The sequence below is a fragment of the Xiphophorus couchianus genome, chromosome 17 (assembly GCF_001444195.1).
Source record: "Xiphophorus couchianus chromosome 17, X_couchianus-1.0, whole genome shotgun sequence".
Taxonomy (NCBI): domain Eukaryota; kingdom Metazoa; phylum Chordata; class Actinopteri; order Cyprinodontiformes; family Poeciliidae; genus Xiphophorus; species Xiphophorus couchianus.
Genome location: NC_040244.1, coordinates 12,121,556 through 12,139,029, shown reverse-complemented (window position 1 = coordinate 12,139,029; position 17,474 = coordinate 12,121,556). Strand labels below are relative to the sequence as shown.

General features: G+C 39.7%; 1 protein-coding gene across 5 annotated transcripts in view; it reads right to left on the bottom strand.

Moving 5' to 3' along the window:
• Positions 1-15,389, bottom strand: part of ptpn12 (protein tyrosine phosphatase non-receptor type 12) — a 44,065-nt gene extending 28,676 nt beyond the window's left edge. For all 5 annotated transcript variants that reach the window (XM_028044253.1, XM_028044252.1, XM_028044254.1 and 2 more), the window contains exon 1: positions 14,793-15,389. In XM_028044253.1, the coding sequence (XP_027900054.1) occupies positions 14,793-14,894 (102 nt within the window). In that variant the 5' untranslated portion in view covers positions 14,895-15,389. The remainder of the gene's footprint in view (positions 1-14,792) is intronic.
• Between the last annotated feature and the right edge of the window lie 2,085 nt (positions 15,390-17,474).

Genomic DNA, 17,474 nt, shown 5'->3' with positions numbered 1-17,474 from the left:
ATTAAAAGAAAATCCTGTTGAGCTCCAATAACCCTCATGTACTTTCATTCTCAGGGGTCCTTTTTTATCCTCTCAGAACTTTCATTTCTTTGTGAAACATTAGGCATATCTGCATCTCGACTGTCTCTCCTCCCCTCCGTCACTTAGTGAGTCTGAGAAAGTTGGCGTGGGCGTTCAGGCTTCTGAAGCCTCCAGTGAAAAATGGCCCCACCTCTGCTTGATGGCCCTGGCTGCAGGCTTTCCTCCTGTTACCGACGCGGACATGTACTGCAAATTTCCCCAAATCTCCAAAGACCTACCTCCTGTTCCTGTTTCACTTCTCCAACTTCTGGACTAATTTAGGTTTCTTTTTTTTTCCTTTTTTAAAGTGCTTACAATGAGCTGCTGAAAACTCACAACCAGTTAATACCAGAAGCACAGAAGTGCCCTAAAAACATGATGATCTTTGTAGACCACAACAAAGAGACAATCAGCGACTGAGGGAGGGGAAGCAAAGGAGAAAAGGGAGTTTGAGGTACGCAGAGTGAACGTGGGCGGCAGCACAGCTGTGCGTGTGTGTTCATTTATGTCAGAGTGTGGGGTAATAGCATTACAGCTCCTCTGGCCTCATGTGAATTACATTTGCAACAGAGGTCTGCTTCTGTGCTGGGCCACAGCCCGACAACATGCACAAACAGAAATACACAAACAGCAGAAAGAGGGAAAAAAAAAACAACAACCCTCAAGCAGTAATGATAAGCAGCTTCCCTTTGTAGTAACATTTCACTCCATTTCCAGCAAAGTGGAGAAAATAACACAATTTTCTCATTACAAAAGTAAACCGGGGCGCATTCAGGCACTTAAATAACGGCTCATTTTGGCTGAAGACCACAAAACGTCATCTGTGAACACAAATGAAGTCATCTGTGTTTTACGGGTGATTTTTGAGATTATAGAACTTGGTTTCTTAACCGGAATTATAATGACCACTTTGTACTAGAAGTGAAACATTTTTAGTCTAGAAGTTCTCACTGAGAAAAGAAAGTCGAAGTTACTCAAACCTAGGTTTAAATCAGTAAGATGTCAAAAAGTATGGCCTCTTTTTTATATCTTCATAAACTCTGTAAAGAAGCAACATTTCCTCATAATCCAGCTAATATCTGGATAAGAAAGAAAACATGCTGTAATTCTTCTCCAGTCGTTGAGGGTAAAAATGAACCAAGCAAGAATTTTCATCCCAGCCATTTGTGCAATAGGTACAATAAATACAAGTAAGCTGTATTTTATCAGCCTAGACAGGGGAGAAATATTTTCCAAGGATTTTATATATTTTTTCATGTTCACATGTTTTATACTGCAACGATATGAGAACAAACCAGAAAAATATGGCAATTTATTTCTAATTAGCGAGGTACATGTACAACATTGAGTCACCATTGTCCTGAACCCTCTCTCTAATTACTTCTACTTCCTTTCCTACATCAAACACTGACATGTGCAAGCACAAGGACAGACTCGTATAAAAGGGGAGCAGGTTTATTATGTACCAACTAAGAAGGTAGAAATAATATTATGAAATAAAAACATTAGGAAAAGTACCACAGATACAGAGGAAAAACAAACTGAAAAGTTGAGGAGAGAGTTTAGTCTAGGCTTTCTCTGAAACTCATGCTAACTAAGCTTTCCGTTACAGCTATTACTTAATTTCCACACTCTCAATACACACTACCAGCATCTTAAGGTGTGTGTAAAGATAGAAGACAAATAAGTAAATATTGCTGCTATCAAGACTTTATTTTTTGAACTTTTCACTGTGCATTAGTCTCCACCAAAGGGCAAAAGCCAACAGGGTAGAGGAGGCAATATACTGATTTCCCACTCTAAATTGGCATTTTTAAACAAAAGCACCCCGTACCATGATGCTGCCACCACCGCGTTTTACTGGAGTGTGAATAAAATACGAGTTTTCATTCTGGTCTCATCTGTACCCTGTTATATGGATCATTTGGTTTCATTTGACTAGTTAATAGTGTCAAATTAAAGCGCATTGAACAAACATGAACGTCACTCTTCTAATTTAGATTATCAAAGCAGATAATCCAATATAGAGTTTGGACAGCAATAACAAGAAAGTTTAACTATTGTCACCTCTGGAGATGGACTGTGCCCCTGTTTCTACACATTTCCCCCTCTTGTTTTTGTTTTCTACTTCCTGCCAGTCAGAGAAGTCACCAGCATGACTGACTCGGTCAGTTTCCTGTGAACTCACAGGGAGGAGCCCACACAGGGGCCCAACAACAACTTCAGAGACCCCCTTCCGGGTGTTTGTGACTCATGCATGTTAGCAGAAATATTTTAGACAATGACTTGGATGACATGACTCAAGGATGCCAGAACAGTTGCAAGAGTTAAAGGAGGGAAAGACGTCAAATGTCACAACGTTATAGAAGCTGAAAGAGATGATATTGAATCTAACCTAGATTCTACTCTTCTCTGAATAAGCCATCATCTCTGTACTTCCCTGGCACAATAAATAATTCACACACACACACACACACACAGAAATACGTTCTGTTTGTTGAACCCAGCACTGATCGGCTGAAAACGTGCTCTTCCTGCAGAGGCGGTGGGGAAAAGGTTTTCGACTGTGGCCAGGAAGTGGGCTCGTTGAGCGCGGGTGGTAGAAAGCCGACGGTCACCTTCCATGCACACAGACACACAAAAGCTAAAATAGGTCAGCCCTTACAATGCTCTCAGAAAAATCTATCTGCCACGCCGCAAAAGCATGCGGGGAAAAAGATGCCCTGCAACAGCGCAGAGACTAAAAGGGTTTGCCTCCTGCTCTTTCCAGAATCAGTCAGTGGTCGCCCTCTCTTTTTTTTTTTTTTTATTCACCTGGGCAACATGTCAATGATTTGCCAAAAAGCTGCAAAGTGCATCCTGAAGAGTGTGAATGCTTAGCATGTTTCGTGTTTCAAACTGATTGGAGAACAAACAGCAGAATACTGCGTCAAAAAGGTTTGACAGAAAAAGACAGACGCTTGCTGGGTTTTTAACAGCGAGGTGAAGGTGTGTCCTGGTGATCTGCAGGGCCAGAGGCTAAAGCCATCTGTTCCAAGCTAAACAACAATACGCACCATGAATCCATGTTAAAAACATTAATATAAGTCCATAAGTGGAATAAGCGATAATCAAACCTGTATCTTCATTTTTGAAGTTATATATTATATTGTATATAAATATTTTACCCAGTGTTTAAAAGACAAGAACAATCAGGCAGTAAGGATAGGTAAGGCACGTTAGCCGAGTTACAGAGTAAAGATTTCTAAGCCACAAGAAAGTTTCGCCAGACTCTTCCTACAGCGAGATCCCAGAGAAAGAGTGTTCTCAGTTTGTATGAAATGTAACTCAAAACAGCCTTCGCTGTGCACTGCTGGTCAGCTAGGCGTCCCTTCTTCTCTGTCCCTCTGCCACTGGACATTTTTCCAGTTGACAAACATCGACAGTCATGTTATGGAGACCATTGAAGCGCCTTTAATTGCTTTTATTAACGTTGTTTTGACAGCACAGTTGGCAAACTACACGTAGCCTATTTAACAAGCCAACCTCTCAACTAAAGGCTAGTTCTCGTAAGTGTTTTTAAGGAGGTCCGGGGTTAAGATGCTTTGCTTTACATTACAGAAGAAGTCTGACTAAAGTAACCTCACTCTTGGGCAATGTCTGTCACCCTCATGCAAGAAGCTTTTGCAGAACTGGAGAGCTCCCTCAGTGACAGACTGCTGTGTCCTCGGTGCACAGACTGAAGAGGAAACAGTTGACCATCTCCAGCCCTGAGGAGCCTCTCTGTCTTATCAGTTTTAGACGTTTTCCTGCTTTAACACACCCAGATCAAATGAATGGCGTTCTGGCGGGTTTCTGTAGAATACTGAGGAGGGGAACTCGGCAGCCGACTGATCTGTGTTGGAGCAGGGACACATCTACAGCAGACAGGACACCTGCTGAGGACTGGCTTTGGACCCGCCTGGACTGGTGCAGGTATTCCTTCAAATGCCACTCATGAATTAAACTCATCAAGTCTTTTGGCTTGTAAGGAAACAAATCCAAAAACATGAACCCTCCACCCTGATAACCAGCAGGAGTCAGTGCTCCAGCCTTTGCTAGCTGATGATCTCTCCAAAGATAACATCAAACAGATTGGATCAGTTACCAAACGGGTAAACACACACTCACCAGCACACGCTTCATCATGGAGCTGTCATTTCCATTTAATGACAACTGGCCAATATAGGTCAGTGGAGCACAGGCAGCATTCACACATGTGATGGCTATAACAGCTTGTCATTCAGTGACACAAAGCAGAATGTGATTTCCTTTTATCAGCCACCAGGCTTCCCTTCCTTTCCGTCTCCCTTTCGTTTTCTCTTCTCAGCCATCTGCCACAATCACTGCACACAAACGTAGTTATGCAACAGAGTACCATGTGGCTTTTCTGGCTAAAAACAGGATCTCGGACCGCTTTGTTTAACAAATTTAGCGAGCAACCGCGCAAGGCGACAATCGCAAACCCCAAAGTCTGCAACTGTGACAATTGATGCAAACTGTGGTCAGATTAAACTGAACTGACTTTGGCTGCGGGAAGCACCTACACTGAACTGAGAGCAGTCGGCTCAGCCAGCCATTTCGGCCAGGGTGCTCACTTCCTCAGAGATCTGTCAAACGTGCATGTACCGTCTGTGTCCGGCTGTAAACCCAGACAGCCACAGAAAAACTACTCACTGGGCTTCCTGACTAAGCGGTCAGAGGTGTGGAAGGGAAAGAGGCAGAAGAAGTCAGACGAGCCTTTCACAGAACAGAACAAGGAGTAAAGAAAAATAGTTATCTTGTGATTCTTTTCTTTCTGAGCTATGCATCTTTAAATCCATGAGGATGATCTTCAGTTTTGATTTGCAAATTAACGTTAAAATCTCTGTGAAAAAATATGAATTTTGTTCAATTTCGCAACAAAAAGTCAAGACGCCGCTGCATTTGTTTCTAGTGCTTTCATTCTTGAAGGTGAATCAGTTCCAACATTATGTATAGATTCTCACAATGAAAAATGGATAAAATTACTTTTGGGGGTTTAAGGCACATATTTGTTGGATAAACAAAATCCCATGTTAAGAAATGATCATTTTCAACAAACTCACCACTCATTCACAAGCTCCCTACAGATGTATGGGAGGAGAAACAGGCCCACATCATCGTGGATTAAACAAAATTGGGCACCAGATTCTTTATTTTGCATATTCTTTTTCTACTTCATGCCAAACCCAAGTGGAGTTAGTAGAGAAAAAGTTGAGTCTCATCTGCTCGAACGAGACTGTTAAAGTCCTGGTAAGGTTTAGCAAACTCCACACATTTATCTTTGCAATAGGACAGGACCTGTTCTTTTGGCTGCCTCCCAAAGAACAGGTTTCATGGTTGCCACAGAAACATTTTGAACCCTGGATTACTAATTAAAATGTCCTAGAAACTGATCTACAAAAAAGTGACAAATTAGAAAATGCTTGAGTTACATTTCTTCAAACTGACTGTTAGTTAAAACAATATATGTGCTAGTTGTTGCTTTATTATCAAGATTTTTTTAACATGGGATTTATTTATTTCGCTGAATAAAAGAAGGTGATACAAAAATTTGCTTTTTTCTTAACATGAGCGGCCACAACAAATGACCAGCTTTAATGATTTAAATTAAAATGGAGTCTTTGTTGTATGTCGGCAAAAAGGGTTAAGTGGCATTAGTGAGGATATAATTTCCCTCTCTGGATCCAGCTCTGCAGCAGGAAGCAGATGTGGACAAACCTCACATAATCCCAGTCATCTGGGACCGAGGGTCATTGTGTGTTCAGTGCGTCCACGTTTGTAGTTTTTGCTTCCCAGCTGAAAGTTATTTGATTATAAATACTGCAAAGATTAATTTCTCAAATCAGATTATAAATGTGACCCCCACTGTGTGATTTTTTTTTATTTTTTTTTTTTTATTTAAAGGCAGCCCATCTTGAATTTAAAGTTTGCTTCACATACAGCCAACACGACTCGTCTATTGAACCATTTCCTTTCACATAAATCACATATTACCAGAAGACAGCATCAGTGGAAATTTCCTGTGTGTGAGCGTGTGTGGCCTCCTTATCTCGATCAATAAAGTTCTTCTGCCATGTCGGCGGGTCAGCTCGCTTTCATCCACTAAAGCCTCTCTCACTCACACACAAATACATGCACACACCAGAACTGCAGAGCGGAAATACTGGGTTACGGTTTTTCTCGGAAGCAGCCGTCTCCGAGGCTGCGTTTGGAGTTAAGCCGTGGGAAGGGTTTGGGTGAGAACCAGGGAGACTTGTGACACCAGAAGAAATTGGGAAGTCGTGTTTCATGGTGTAGTAACACGAGGAGGGCAGACAGTAGTCGCCACACACAAACGCACTGAGGACCAGCAGCCGAGCCCTGCGGTGCGCCCCTTTGCACCCACGCACAAAAACAAGCTCATAAAAGCTCAGACGAACAAACACAGCTGGATTCTCATTTTCTGAGGGAATACAACCATCCAGGCACTTTTTACCAGCCTTCCACTGCACATACATTAAAATATGTATGTACAGCCAAAGTACAGCTGCAAATATGCTTTGGGAACTGATAAATGTTTTTCATTTTCTGGGCTAGTTTACATAGGATGAACAAAGTCCTGAAACGCTTAGCAATAATTTCCAGCTACAAATATCATATTGTTCAAATTTTATGTGATAGACCTGCACAAAAATTAAGTGAAGGAAAACTGAGTTTTTATTACAAATTAAAGTCACAAAAATGTGGTTTGCATTTGGATGTACACCCCTTTACTCTGATACCACTTAATAAAACGAAGGCAAAAGATACGGACTTCAAGTTTTATCACGATATTTTGCAGAAAGGTGATAACGATAAAAGTGAGTTCCATAAATGGAATTTATGGTGACAAAGAGAAATTTATTGCGATAAAGGATAAAAACAAGAAATGCTCAAGGTTTGGTGGTAATGATCTACATCTAAATATACATCAATGACCTGTTACAGAAGACCTGCAGGACCAAATGGTCCACTCAAGTACCAGAAATAAATATGATATAATTTCATTCCTACTTTATCCATCCATCCATCGTTTCGGGCAAGAGGCGGGTTCACCCTGGACAGGTCGCCAGTCCATCGCAGGGCAACAGAGAGACAGACAGGACACACAACCATGCACACACACACACACTCACACGTAGGGAGAATTTAGAGAGACCAATTAACCTAACAGTCATGTTTTTGAACTGTATGAGGAAGCCGGAGAACCTGGAGAGAAACCATGCATGCACAGGGAGAACATGCAAACTCCATGCAGAAAGACCCTGGGCCGGGAATCGAACCCAGGACCAACGGCGCCACTGTGCAGCCCACCGTGCAGCTGTACTTTATGTGTATATAATATATAAAATGCCCATTAAACACCCTGAAGATTGTGTTTGTGAAGTGATAAGAAAGCTGGGAATTTTAGGAGGTATGAAAAATGTTTTCAACTATAATTATTTTATAAATATTCTTATTATTTTTTCTTTAATTATTGTCTAAAACAATCAAATCTTAAAAAAGCTTCATCAAGTGTCTGGTTTGTGTTTCGAGAAGCTCCAAGGCTCAATTGCGGCATGCCTCACTGATGAGTCTGAAATAAGACCGCAGCATGCCAAACATCCTCCAGGTGGTAAATGACTTCACCAAGAGTAAATCCGAACCAGTTCGACTTCTTCATTTTGATCATAAATCCCGGATTAAAAATGCACCATGTTTTCTTATCTATTCTCTGTCTCACGGCTGCATAAAAAAAAAATGTGTCGCCTTCTATGCACTTAAAACATAAACTCGCATGACAAAGTTTATGCAAAATTAATAGACATGCAAAACCAAAAGAGAATATTATTAGAAACTGTTGCCACACACGTACATAAGCTCATGTTCAACACTTTCACGTTTCCCCTTTTCTGCATCCCATCTCGGTTTCTTCTGTCTGCCAGACAGGACACTTCACATAAGTGTGTGTGTGTTTGCACTTTTTCGCTTTCTTTGATGTGCTGATTTGGAGTCATCAGCATGCAGAGGCGTGGCAGGAACACACACTACTACACACACACATAGGGGCTGAACTCCTAAACCCTGTCTAGACTGCATTATCGAGCTCCACTGTAGCTACATGTGCGCTTTATGTTGGCACATTTAACAGTTGGTAAGATAATATCAAAGCTGTTGCAGTGACACAACATAAAGGTAACAGCTCACACAGATCTGTGCTTCTTTTAGTTTCCGGCTGTACAATCTGCTTCCTGTCTTTACTTCAAGCTCCTTTGACTTCTTCTTGAGTGAAAATATTTGTGGCTTCACCTGCTGACTAAAACACCTACGCAGACACTTAAAGTCTTACTTAAATTTTAGAACATGTTTATAAAATGAAAGGCCGAGCCCAAGTGATGCACGAGGTACACCTGAGAGTAAATGTGTGTAAAAAAAACCAAGAGAAAAGAAGCAAAAACCCTCAGCCCTCACATGTCCCAGCGCACTCGGATGAAATAATTTATTTTTTTTATCAATGTTGCAGTTCTCTTATACTGCAGATAAGCCCAAAATTACATGAATAGCACACACCTAATATTTAAAAACGGTCCAAATTCAACTCAGATCAGTCGAATCACAGCCACATTCAGGTTCAACTGTGTGCAATCCAATCTGATTGTGATTACAGAATGATTAAAGCCAGTGGTAAAAAAAAACTACGAAGGAAGCTCTCCTAATTTGTATTAAATTACCACCTTAGTGCTCCCATTACTCTGAGCTTTAACACAAGGTGGCGCTGATGTGCCTTTAACTGTTTGTCAGCAGCTGTTAATGCAACAGAAGAAAAACAGCAGCAACGTTTTGGTTAGAGACTGCTATCAATCCAGATGTTTAACAGACTCCTTGCATATTCAAGAACAGCACCAGATATAGAAATATAATTATAATCACAATATAGGTGAGCGTAATATCACTATCAGAAAAGACGGACTAGACACAATATTTTTCAGGGCATACATTCCTCAAACTCTAAATATAAACAGCATATCTGGTCAGCGGGATGGATAACTGCTCCATTTCTACACCAGCGTGTATTTTTGTGGCAAAGCTCATGGAAGATGGTGGAAAAAGAAAGAAAAGCCTCCAGAAAATTTGATTTAAACATAATCCACATCACTATTACAATTCTCAGCATTCCGAAATAAAATATTCTTCTGAAATTGTGCAGTTCTACTCTGGACAGTATGTTTATAAAATACAATGCAACAAACTCGCAATAATATACTTAAAAATGTGCAGATGAGGTGGTTTTTGGATTAAGTGCTGGAATATTATGAAGTCTAACAGTAAAATATTCTGTAAAAATGCTAAGGTTTCATTCTGTCATGATATGTATGCAAAAATGTGAAACAAAAATCTGACATGATTTTAGTTTTGTCTCTGTTTTATTCCTACGTATCACTTACTATAGTCACATCAATGTTATCAATTACTTTTAGCTAAATTACATATTTAATTATTAGATATTTTACTTGTATATCACTTAAAGTATTTTCAATACAGATTTTTTTTTAGATGTTGTTTTAAAATAATATTATCTACTGACACATTCAAGGCATTTTAAAACAATAACATTTGCTAAACTTTTTGCACGCCTCACTAAGAGACTAAATGAATTGTAACTTTATCTCTTACAGTGAGGCATGGTGGCCTGTCTTTCTTTCAGGGCATTTTTCACTACACACGTTTCCCAGCTCCATCTCAGCAGCTTGGAGGTGTTTATTAAACTACTATCAAATTGAACTGTACTAAAAGCAAACGTAATATGGTTTGCAACCCAGGTCAAAACTCAAAAAGGAGAAACTGTATGGGTTTTTTTTTTTCTCCTCCATGCAGAAAAACTGAAAAGGTTAAAAGTTTGCTGCATAACTTTTTTTTAAGCACTTTGAAGGAGGACACCCAGCTTAAAGATGAAAGGTAACCAAGACAAAATGACTGGCGGTTGAGTTTGCGGTAACTGGGTTCCCCTGCGAGTGAGCGGCAAGTTGGACAAGCTTTGCTAAAGTCATGTGATATTCAGGACTCTCTTATGCTCAAATGCAGTTTGCCTCAGGATATCGTCTCCAGCTCCAGAACAACCGATAAATTGTGGTAAGACTGCGAATTATGCTAAAGTTGAAGATTTGCACCGTTTTCAAGAGACTTCAGATTATGCATACGTCCATATTTTCTTGTTTCCTACTTGACTCCTTCCTTCCCCAGTTTTTGACACTTCCTGTCTTCCTTCTTCATCCTCTTCCTTTCAACAGTCCTTTATTCCTTCAGTCCATCCATGTTTCCTTCTTCCCTCCCTTTGTCTCACCCTCTTTTTTTTCCTTCCTTGTTTCTACTTTTAATTATTTCCCTCCATTCCTTTTCTCACTTCTTCCGTCTTTCATTAGTCATTAACTTATTTATTTCATTCCTTCCTTCTTTCAGTGTTAGCTTCTTTTAATGTTCCCCCTTTCCTTGCATTCTTCTCTTACTTTCCATTTTCTAACTTCCTTCTTTCTTTCCTCATTCCTTGTCTCTTCCTTTCTTCTTTGCTGGATCCATCTTGTGTTTTTTGAAAGTTTGATACTAAAATCATTTGGTTGGTTTTGCTTAAGTCTGAAACAATGAATGGCATTTGGACATAGAAAAGATGCACACAAACTGTGATGGCCTTTTCTCATTTCCACTGCTGAAATATGTCATTTAATAAAATACATTTTAGTAAAACTTTACTACAGATATTTTAATCTAATCTTGAATCCTTTTCCAACATTTTGTCAGTGTTTGGTTAATTCATCTAAAAAAAGAACAAGAAAAGAAAAAAAGTGTCTCTTTCATCAGCCAATTTGAAAAGTCATGGGTTGACTGAGCAAGCTGATAAGCACCTTATGCAACAAGTAAGATTGCTATTGTTTGGTTTTGGGGAACTAGAACTCCACAGATGGTCCATTTTTGCAGAACCTGTGTCATGAGACCGACTCCAGGGTGCAGCAGTACGTGTTTTGTTTCTTGCACAATCAGTATTTTCAAGATAACCTGAAGCAGAGTAGAAAGGTAGAACGTCTTCTATACCCAACACACCTCAATGTGGATAAAATAATTGCATCACGTATATTTTACTCAATCTATGTAGAAATCAGTGGAGCCACTAGTTCCAGAAACAAAGTTTTATTTAAAAAGATGCTTCTGGCTAAATCCGCTGTCCTGAGAAGATCAAGCTTGTTCGTAGTTTCGTAATGACCAGTAGCAAAACATCTTATCCTAAATATTTCTGAGTTAATGTAGTCCAATAAGTACTTTGAGACATTTGGAATGAATACAATCAAAGTACAGTCATCCTTTGAAATGGCCCAGTCAAAGTCTAGACCCAATTCTAACTCAGAATCTTCCCAAATCAACCACACTGGCTGAGTTTAAGTTTTAAACAAAATTGGGTGAATTTTAGTCTGTACGTGGGCAAATCTAGTAGAAGCATGATTCTGAATGCCAGACTTAGTAGATTTGTTTCCATTTAAAAAAAAATATTTTTTTTTATTTTCTTTTAACTTCAATTCACGATTATGAACATCTCTAGCAAAAAAATACCCCAAATTTTGGTATTTGGGGGCATTTTGGTAATATTGGTATTTATAGAGAAACATAATCCTGACATTAAAAATGAACATCACATATTTTCCAAGGGATCGGGTCCCACAACAACAGAACTGAGCTGCACAAACTTGTAGCCAAATGAGAAAGAAATATGTATCCATGCTGCTCTATCAAATTGCTGAAAAAGCCCAGCGAACAAAGAGTATAATCTTTGACTCCTTGCCCCTCTGGAGCCTGTAATTATGCCTATAAAACACATTCTATATATAAACAACAATAGACAGTTAAAGTGGGAGTTACATCAGGTTGTTCTGGTGACTCACAGCGCATAAGGAGCACAACCCATGCGTTTGTGGCGGTAAGGCTTTAAAACGCGTCCTTCACAGCAGGCTGGAGCTCGGTAAAACGGACTGTGACGTGAAGGCCGTGGCCGGTCAACCTTCGCATCGCTCTAATCGGTATGCTGGCACACAGCTCACCTGCATTCAGCCAGGACAGGTTTTCTCGGTTCCTGGCTGCGTGAGCTAAGTCACTTTAAATAAATAAAGAAACATTTTTTAAAGGAACAAGATTTGCCTGAAGCTCTGTTTAAGTTGCGAAACTTCACTTACGGTAATCTTGTTACTGTAACGACAATATAACAGGAGTTGATGCAAAAGCAAGCGAGAAAGCTTTCCTCAGGAGAAGCACAGTAACCTAATAGAAAACAGAAAATAAGAAGCAAAAGGAAGGTTTGTACGGAAACACAACTTCACAAACAACCTTTACCTTTAGAGAGATGCGAGAGCTGTTTGAAAGCAGATAGCCTAACAAGGCGTGGATACGTGTTAAATATGTAAATGTTTGGTATATTGGTGGTAAATTGAGAAGCAATCATTTAGCTGGAATACACAGAGAGACTACCCAGCTCCTAACGCCAGTTTGTCCTCTTCAAAGACAAACAGTTATCATTCCCATTGTTTTGTTGGACTCTTAATGTGCCGATAATGTTTCACTCTGCAAGCCATGTACAAAATGTTATGAAATAGGCCAAGAAAGAATGTTGCAAGCTCCAGCAAGCAGCGTGTGCACGAAGTGGGGAAGTAAGGAGTGTTTGTTTGCAAGTGTAGACAAATACAAGAAAAGTTTAAATGCTGAGGCTGATTAGCCCAGACGACACTCCATGATTTAGGGGGGGGGGGAGGAATGGATTGCTATAAGAAAAAAAGTACCTACTGAATCCATTTGTATTTGTATTCGCTACACTTAGTCCGAATGCAAACGCGCCAATTAAAAGTCTTCTACCACCCATTTAAAACAAAATTCTTAAGGCCTCAGAAGTTATTTTAGAAGTGCCATTCATGCTATTTCAGCTACTTCACAAGCCCAGGGAGAAGGAGAGGCCTCATTTAGAGTTCAGAGTTGCAACATCCAGAGATGGAACAGAAAAACTTATTGCCGCCAGTCTGTGGTCATCAGACAAACAGAACAAGATGCTGAAATCACCAATAAACTACTGTTTCCAATATCAGAAGGATCTTCCATGCATACAGGGCAAAAAGCTTAATAATTAATTTGTCAGTTGTCCATTTATTGAGTGGAAATACAGTAACTGTTTGGATTGATTTCACTTCCCGTATCAATTGCAGCTGCGATTTGGCCGACATGAGGATCCTGCAGAAGATAGTGAGGGGAGCAGAAAGAGTGATTCGAGTATCTTGGTTGTCTGTCAAGGCTCTACCGTCAGACTCCTCACACCCTCGACATGCACTTGCAGAACTGCTGTCATCAGTAAACCCACCGGGCTGATACGCCGAGTTTTGCCTCAGGTCGCTGAAATGCTGAACTGAAGTTGGCCAGAACTCGTTTTCTTTCAGCTCGGATCTCCCAATTCAGATCAATGTTTGTCTAGATGACTAGAAAACGCAAAACACATGCATTGAAGGGTCCTTAAACTGGAGCCAAGGTTTTGAATCAAACGACGACGACACAGGAAGAAGTTCATCCTCATCAGAATCAATCTATCAATCTTTTTTATTTCATTACATTCTACAATTATCTATTATATGCCAAAAACAGTCTCATTTTGACTAATGGTATTAGACTATAAATGGGTTTGATTTTATATTGATTTCATATGCCCAATTCTTGTTAGACTGACTATTTATAGAAATGCACTCACCAGGCTTTTCTTGTTAGATATCGATTGTCTTTGACGTCTGACCTGCTGTTAGACGCCGTTTTATCTTACAACTATAACAGAAAACAAATGTGCCACAGGTTCTTTAATATGTGTAAATGTAACAGAAAATTAACTAACTTCAATATCTCTATTTACGTAAATAATATGTTAGGCTCCCCCCAACCCCCCAAAAAAGTGAAAGCTGCTTGATGCATTCGCAGACCAAATATGGTGGGAGCTTTAAGTTTTGATTCAGAGAAATGATAGCACTAATCAATTTGCCTAAGATTGGAATCAGATGACTTTATTTTGATTAAATGTATATTTTTTCCATGCATTTTCATCTATTAAACTGCTGAAGATCTCAAAGAAATTCTCTCATTTTATTTGGTATGGTATTAGTCACACAATAAATGTAAGACTTGGTGGAGAAATCTTTATCTATTGTACATTTTTTACCTTTCTATACCAATCCAGTCACTAAGAAATTTAAAGGTACATAAATTTGCACCCAATATTCCTTTTAAGTGATTACAAAAGAAGCATTGCACTGTAACCCAACAATCATGACAGTAAAAGCCACAACAACACAGCACTTTAACCTTAACTGAGCTGCTCCAGTAACACCTAAACATTAACAGAAAAATAATGGCCTGCTTGTGTGTTTTTTTGTTTCTTTTTTTTACATTTCTGAAAGCAGAACTCGGTGGTTGTTGCTGAGGTTTGGGAGACAATGCAAGGCCGCCATATAAAGACTGGAAATGGGAGGAAAAGGAAGAGGGCAGTGTGGCCGCCCCTGCCTCACCTCCAGGGGGATACAGGGCAACCAAGAGACGGGAAGGGGAGGTGGTGGGATATGGAGGAGGTTCTGTGTGAAATAAATGCAAGATAAAGATCCAGGTTTGTGCTCCTGGTAATTCTGACCCACCATAAAGTCGCTGCCGAAGTTGTCCTCTGCCCTGTCCTCGTCCAGTTCGCTCATGGCCTTCACCCTCTGGATAAAGTTTCTCAGGATGCCGGCTTGGTCCATCCTTCAGTCCTCTTGTAACGCTGCCTTTTCCCTTAAAAAGATTCCCCAAACTAACAAGGTGGGAATAATACAAAAGAGGCTACAGGGGGTGGGGGGTAAAAATGGGTAATAAATAAAAATAAATAGGCTTCAGGGGTCCTCCCAGAGAGTCATCGTCGGTTCGCCACACAACACATTTTTTTATTATCGCCCCATGTTGTTCCTGCCTTCCCGTCTTTCTTCTGGACTATTTCCACAACGACAGCACTTAGTCCCGAAGAAAAGCGCCAACCGGCTCCGCAGCCCCGCAAACAAGTTCCTAAACGTGGCGTGGTGTCGACCGTGACGGCCTGGCGGTACAGGAAACGAAAAATACAGCAAAACGGGACCCAAAAATGAGAACCACACCGGTCCGGTTAGTATTTCCACCCCTCCCTGTCTACCTCGATTGCCACATTCACACACCGCCGCTGTTGCTGCTGCTGCTGCTGCTATTCCGCTACTGGGGGGAACATCCGGACAGGGCACAGCCAACAAGAGGTAGACCCGCCTCCGACAGGAAATGTCCGCCTCTGATTGGTTAGTGAAAATACAGTGTTGGAATCCCATTGGATAAAATGGATGCCGCTCTACTAAATGAGTGCGTGTGATTGGAGAGAAAGCATGTCCCTTGTTTCGACACGTATCAGCGTCGGCGCTTTCAGAAAATAATGTGAAATAAATAAATACTAAAGAAAATATGCAATATATTTTACATTTACAGTATTTTTAGGCACATTTATTTGAATATATTGTTAGAATACTTGGTTTAGCCAGGCTTCTTATTTTGCACAACTTGAATGACAGCAAATGTAAAACGAATAAAATTAAATTAAAAAAAATTAAAATAAAAGATGAGACAGCAAAACTGTAAATAATGCAACAATTCATTTTGCTTCAAAACTTATTTAGTTAAATATGCTGCCAATGTTGTATTGAGTGAAACTTGTATAAATTGGAACAAACCACCACAGATCTAGAATCCAAAACATTGTGTTCATAGATAACACTTTAACATAAAAATAAACTAATGTATATTATATTATAAATGGCCAAGAAGTAAAAGTATTTTTGAAGTACTTATTGATACAGAATTAAATATTTTTTTAATAAACTCCCATTTTGGTAATATCCTCAGTGTTAGTAATTGACAGCTCAAACTATGCACCAGTAAATAAATGATGAAGTAACATAAAAACCAGCTGCAAAGCACCACAACTATTCATGTTGTTTTTCAGCAAAAAACAAACAAACAAACAAAAACATACCTAAGTTTTGGGGAGAACAAATATATTCATAATTTTGAACTGGAAGGGAAATAAATAACTAAATGACCTTTATACATGTGTACAAATAAAAATCTGAGATGAAGAATATTTGCATTCTGCTCCCTTATCTCTAATACAATTGTTCAACTTAATATGAGATATTGGAAAATGGACAAAAAAAATCCTGCCCATTTAGTAAGACATGGCTGTCCACTTAAACTAACAAGCAATGAGGTCATTAATCAAAGAAGCAGCCCAGAGTCCCATTGAAATTCTGCTTGAACTCCAACAATCCACAACTCAGTTAAGCCAAGACAACTGTTGGTTGGCCACTATACACACACTGCTGTGGAGAAATCCTGTTTGGCACAAGAAACATAGAAAAGTTGATTTGGTCAGATGAGAACAAGCAACAGTAATTTGGATTTGGATGAAGATAAATACGTGAGAGACTCAGTTCGTCAATGTCCAGACCTGAGTAAAATCTAAAAACAGTGGCAAGACTTCAAGAAAAACAGTTTTCTCCGAATCTCTCCTCCCAGTCTGACTGAGGTGGAGCTAATTGGTACAGAAAAGCTTTTTAAAACTTCCCAACAGAAAATAGACTCTCATGCTTATAAAATCATATGTTTAGGGCTGCAAATTTGAGATTTAAGCTAACTTACAACTACATGATTTACAATAAAGAGAAGCACATAATACTCCATAATGTTGCCATTACAAAGGACTTCAGCAGACTCTTATGCCGCAGGAATTGTCCTCTGGTAAACACACACACGCACACACACACGCACACACACCAAAACAAGGAATCAAGCTACTTTGTTTTCCTTTAGTTCTAGCAGCAGCGGCAAACAAACCCATCCTTTCACTGCGAGTGAGTGTGAAACAGAGAAGGGACGCTGCTGCTGCTGTGCCAGCAAACGTATTGCTCACACAAGCTGCTTTTTGTTGCTCTTGTCTTCTAACTTATTTGCTTGTTGTTTCCGTACATATTCAGTCTTTTCTTCTTCTTCTTCTCCCACTTCTGCTTCTGCTCTGTCCCCATTAGGCCTCTTCAGCCACAGACTGATCCAGCTCAGAGAATTTAAATGTACCTCCATTCCCAGTATTTTGTTTATTTTTAGAAATGAACTTTTCTGGTGGAAAAAAAAACAACAAACAACGAGAAAGCAGTTTTTATTTTGTAATATGTATGCATCTCATGGATGACGAAAAAAGCAAAAAATGAAAGTTTTGTGACTTAATCTTTTTCCAATATCTCTAGATTGTCCAAAGTCCTGTCTTGCTGTCT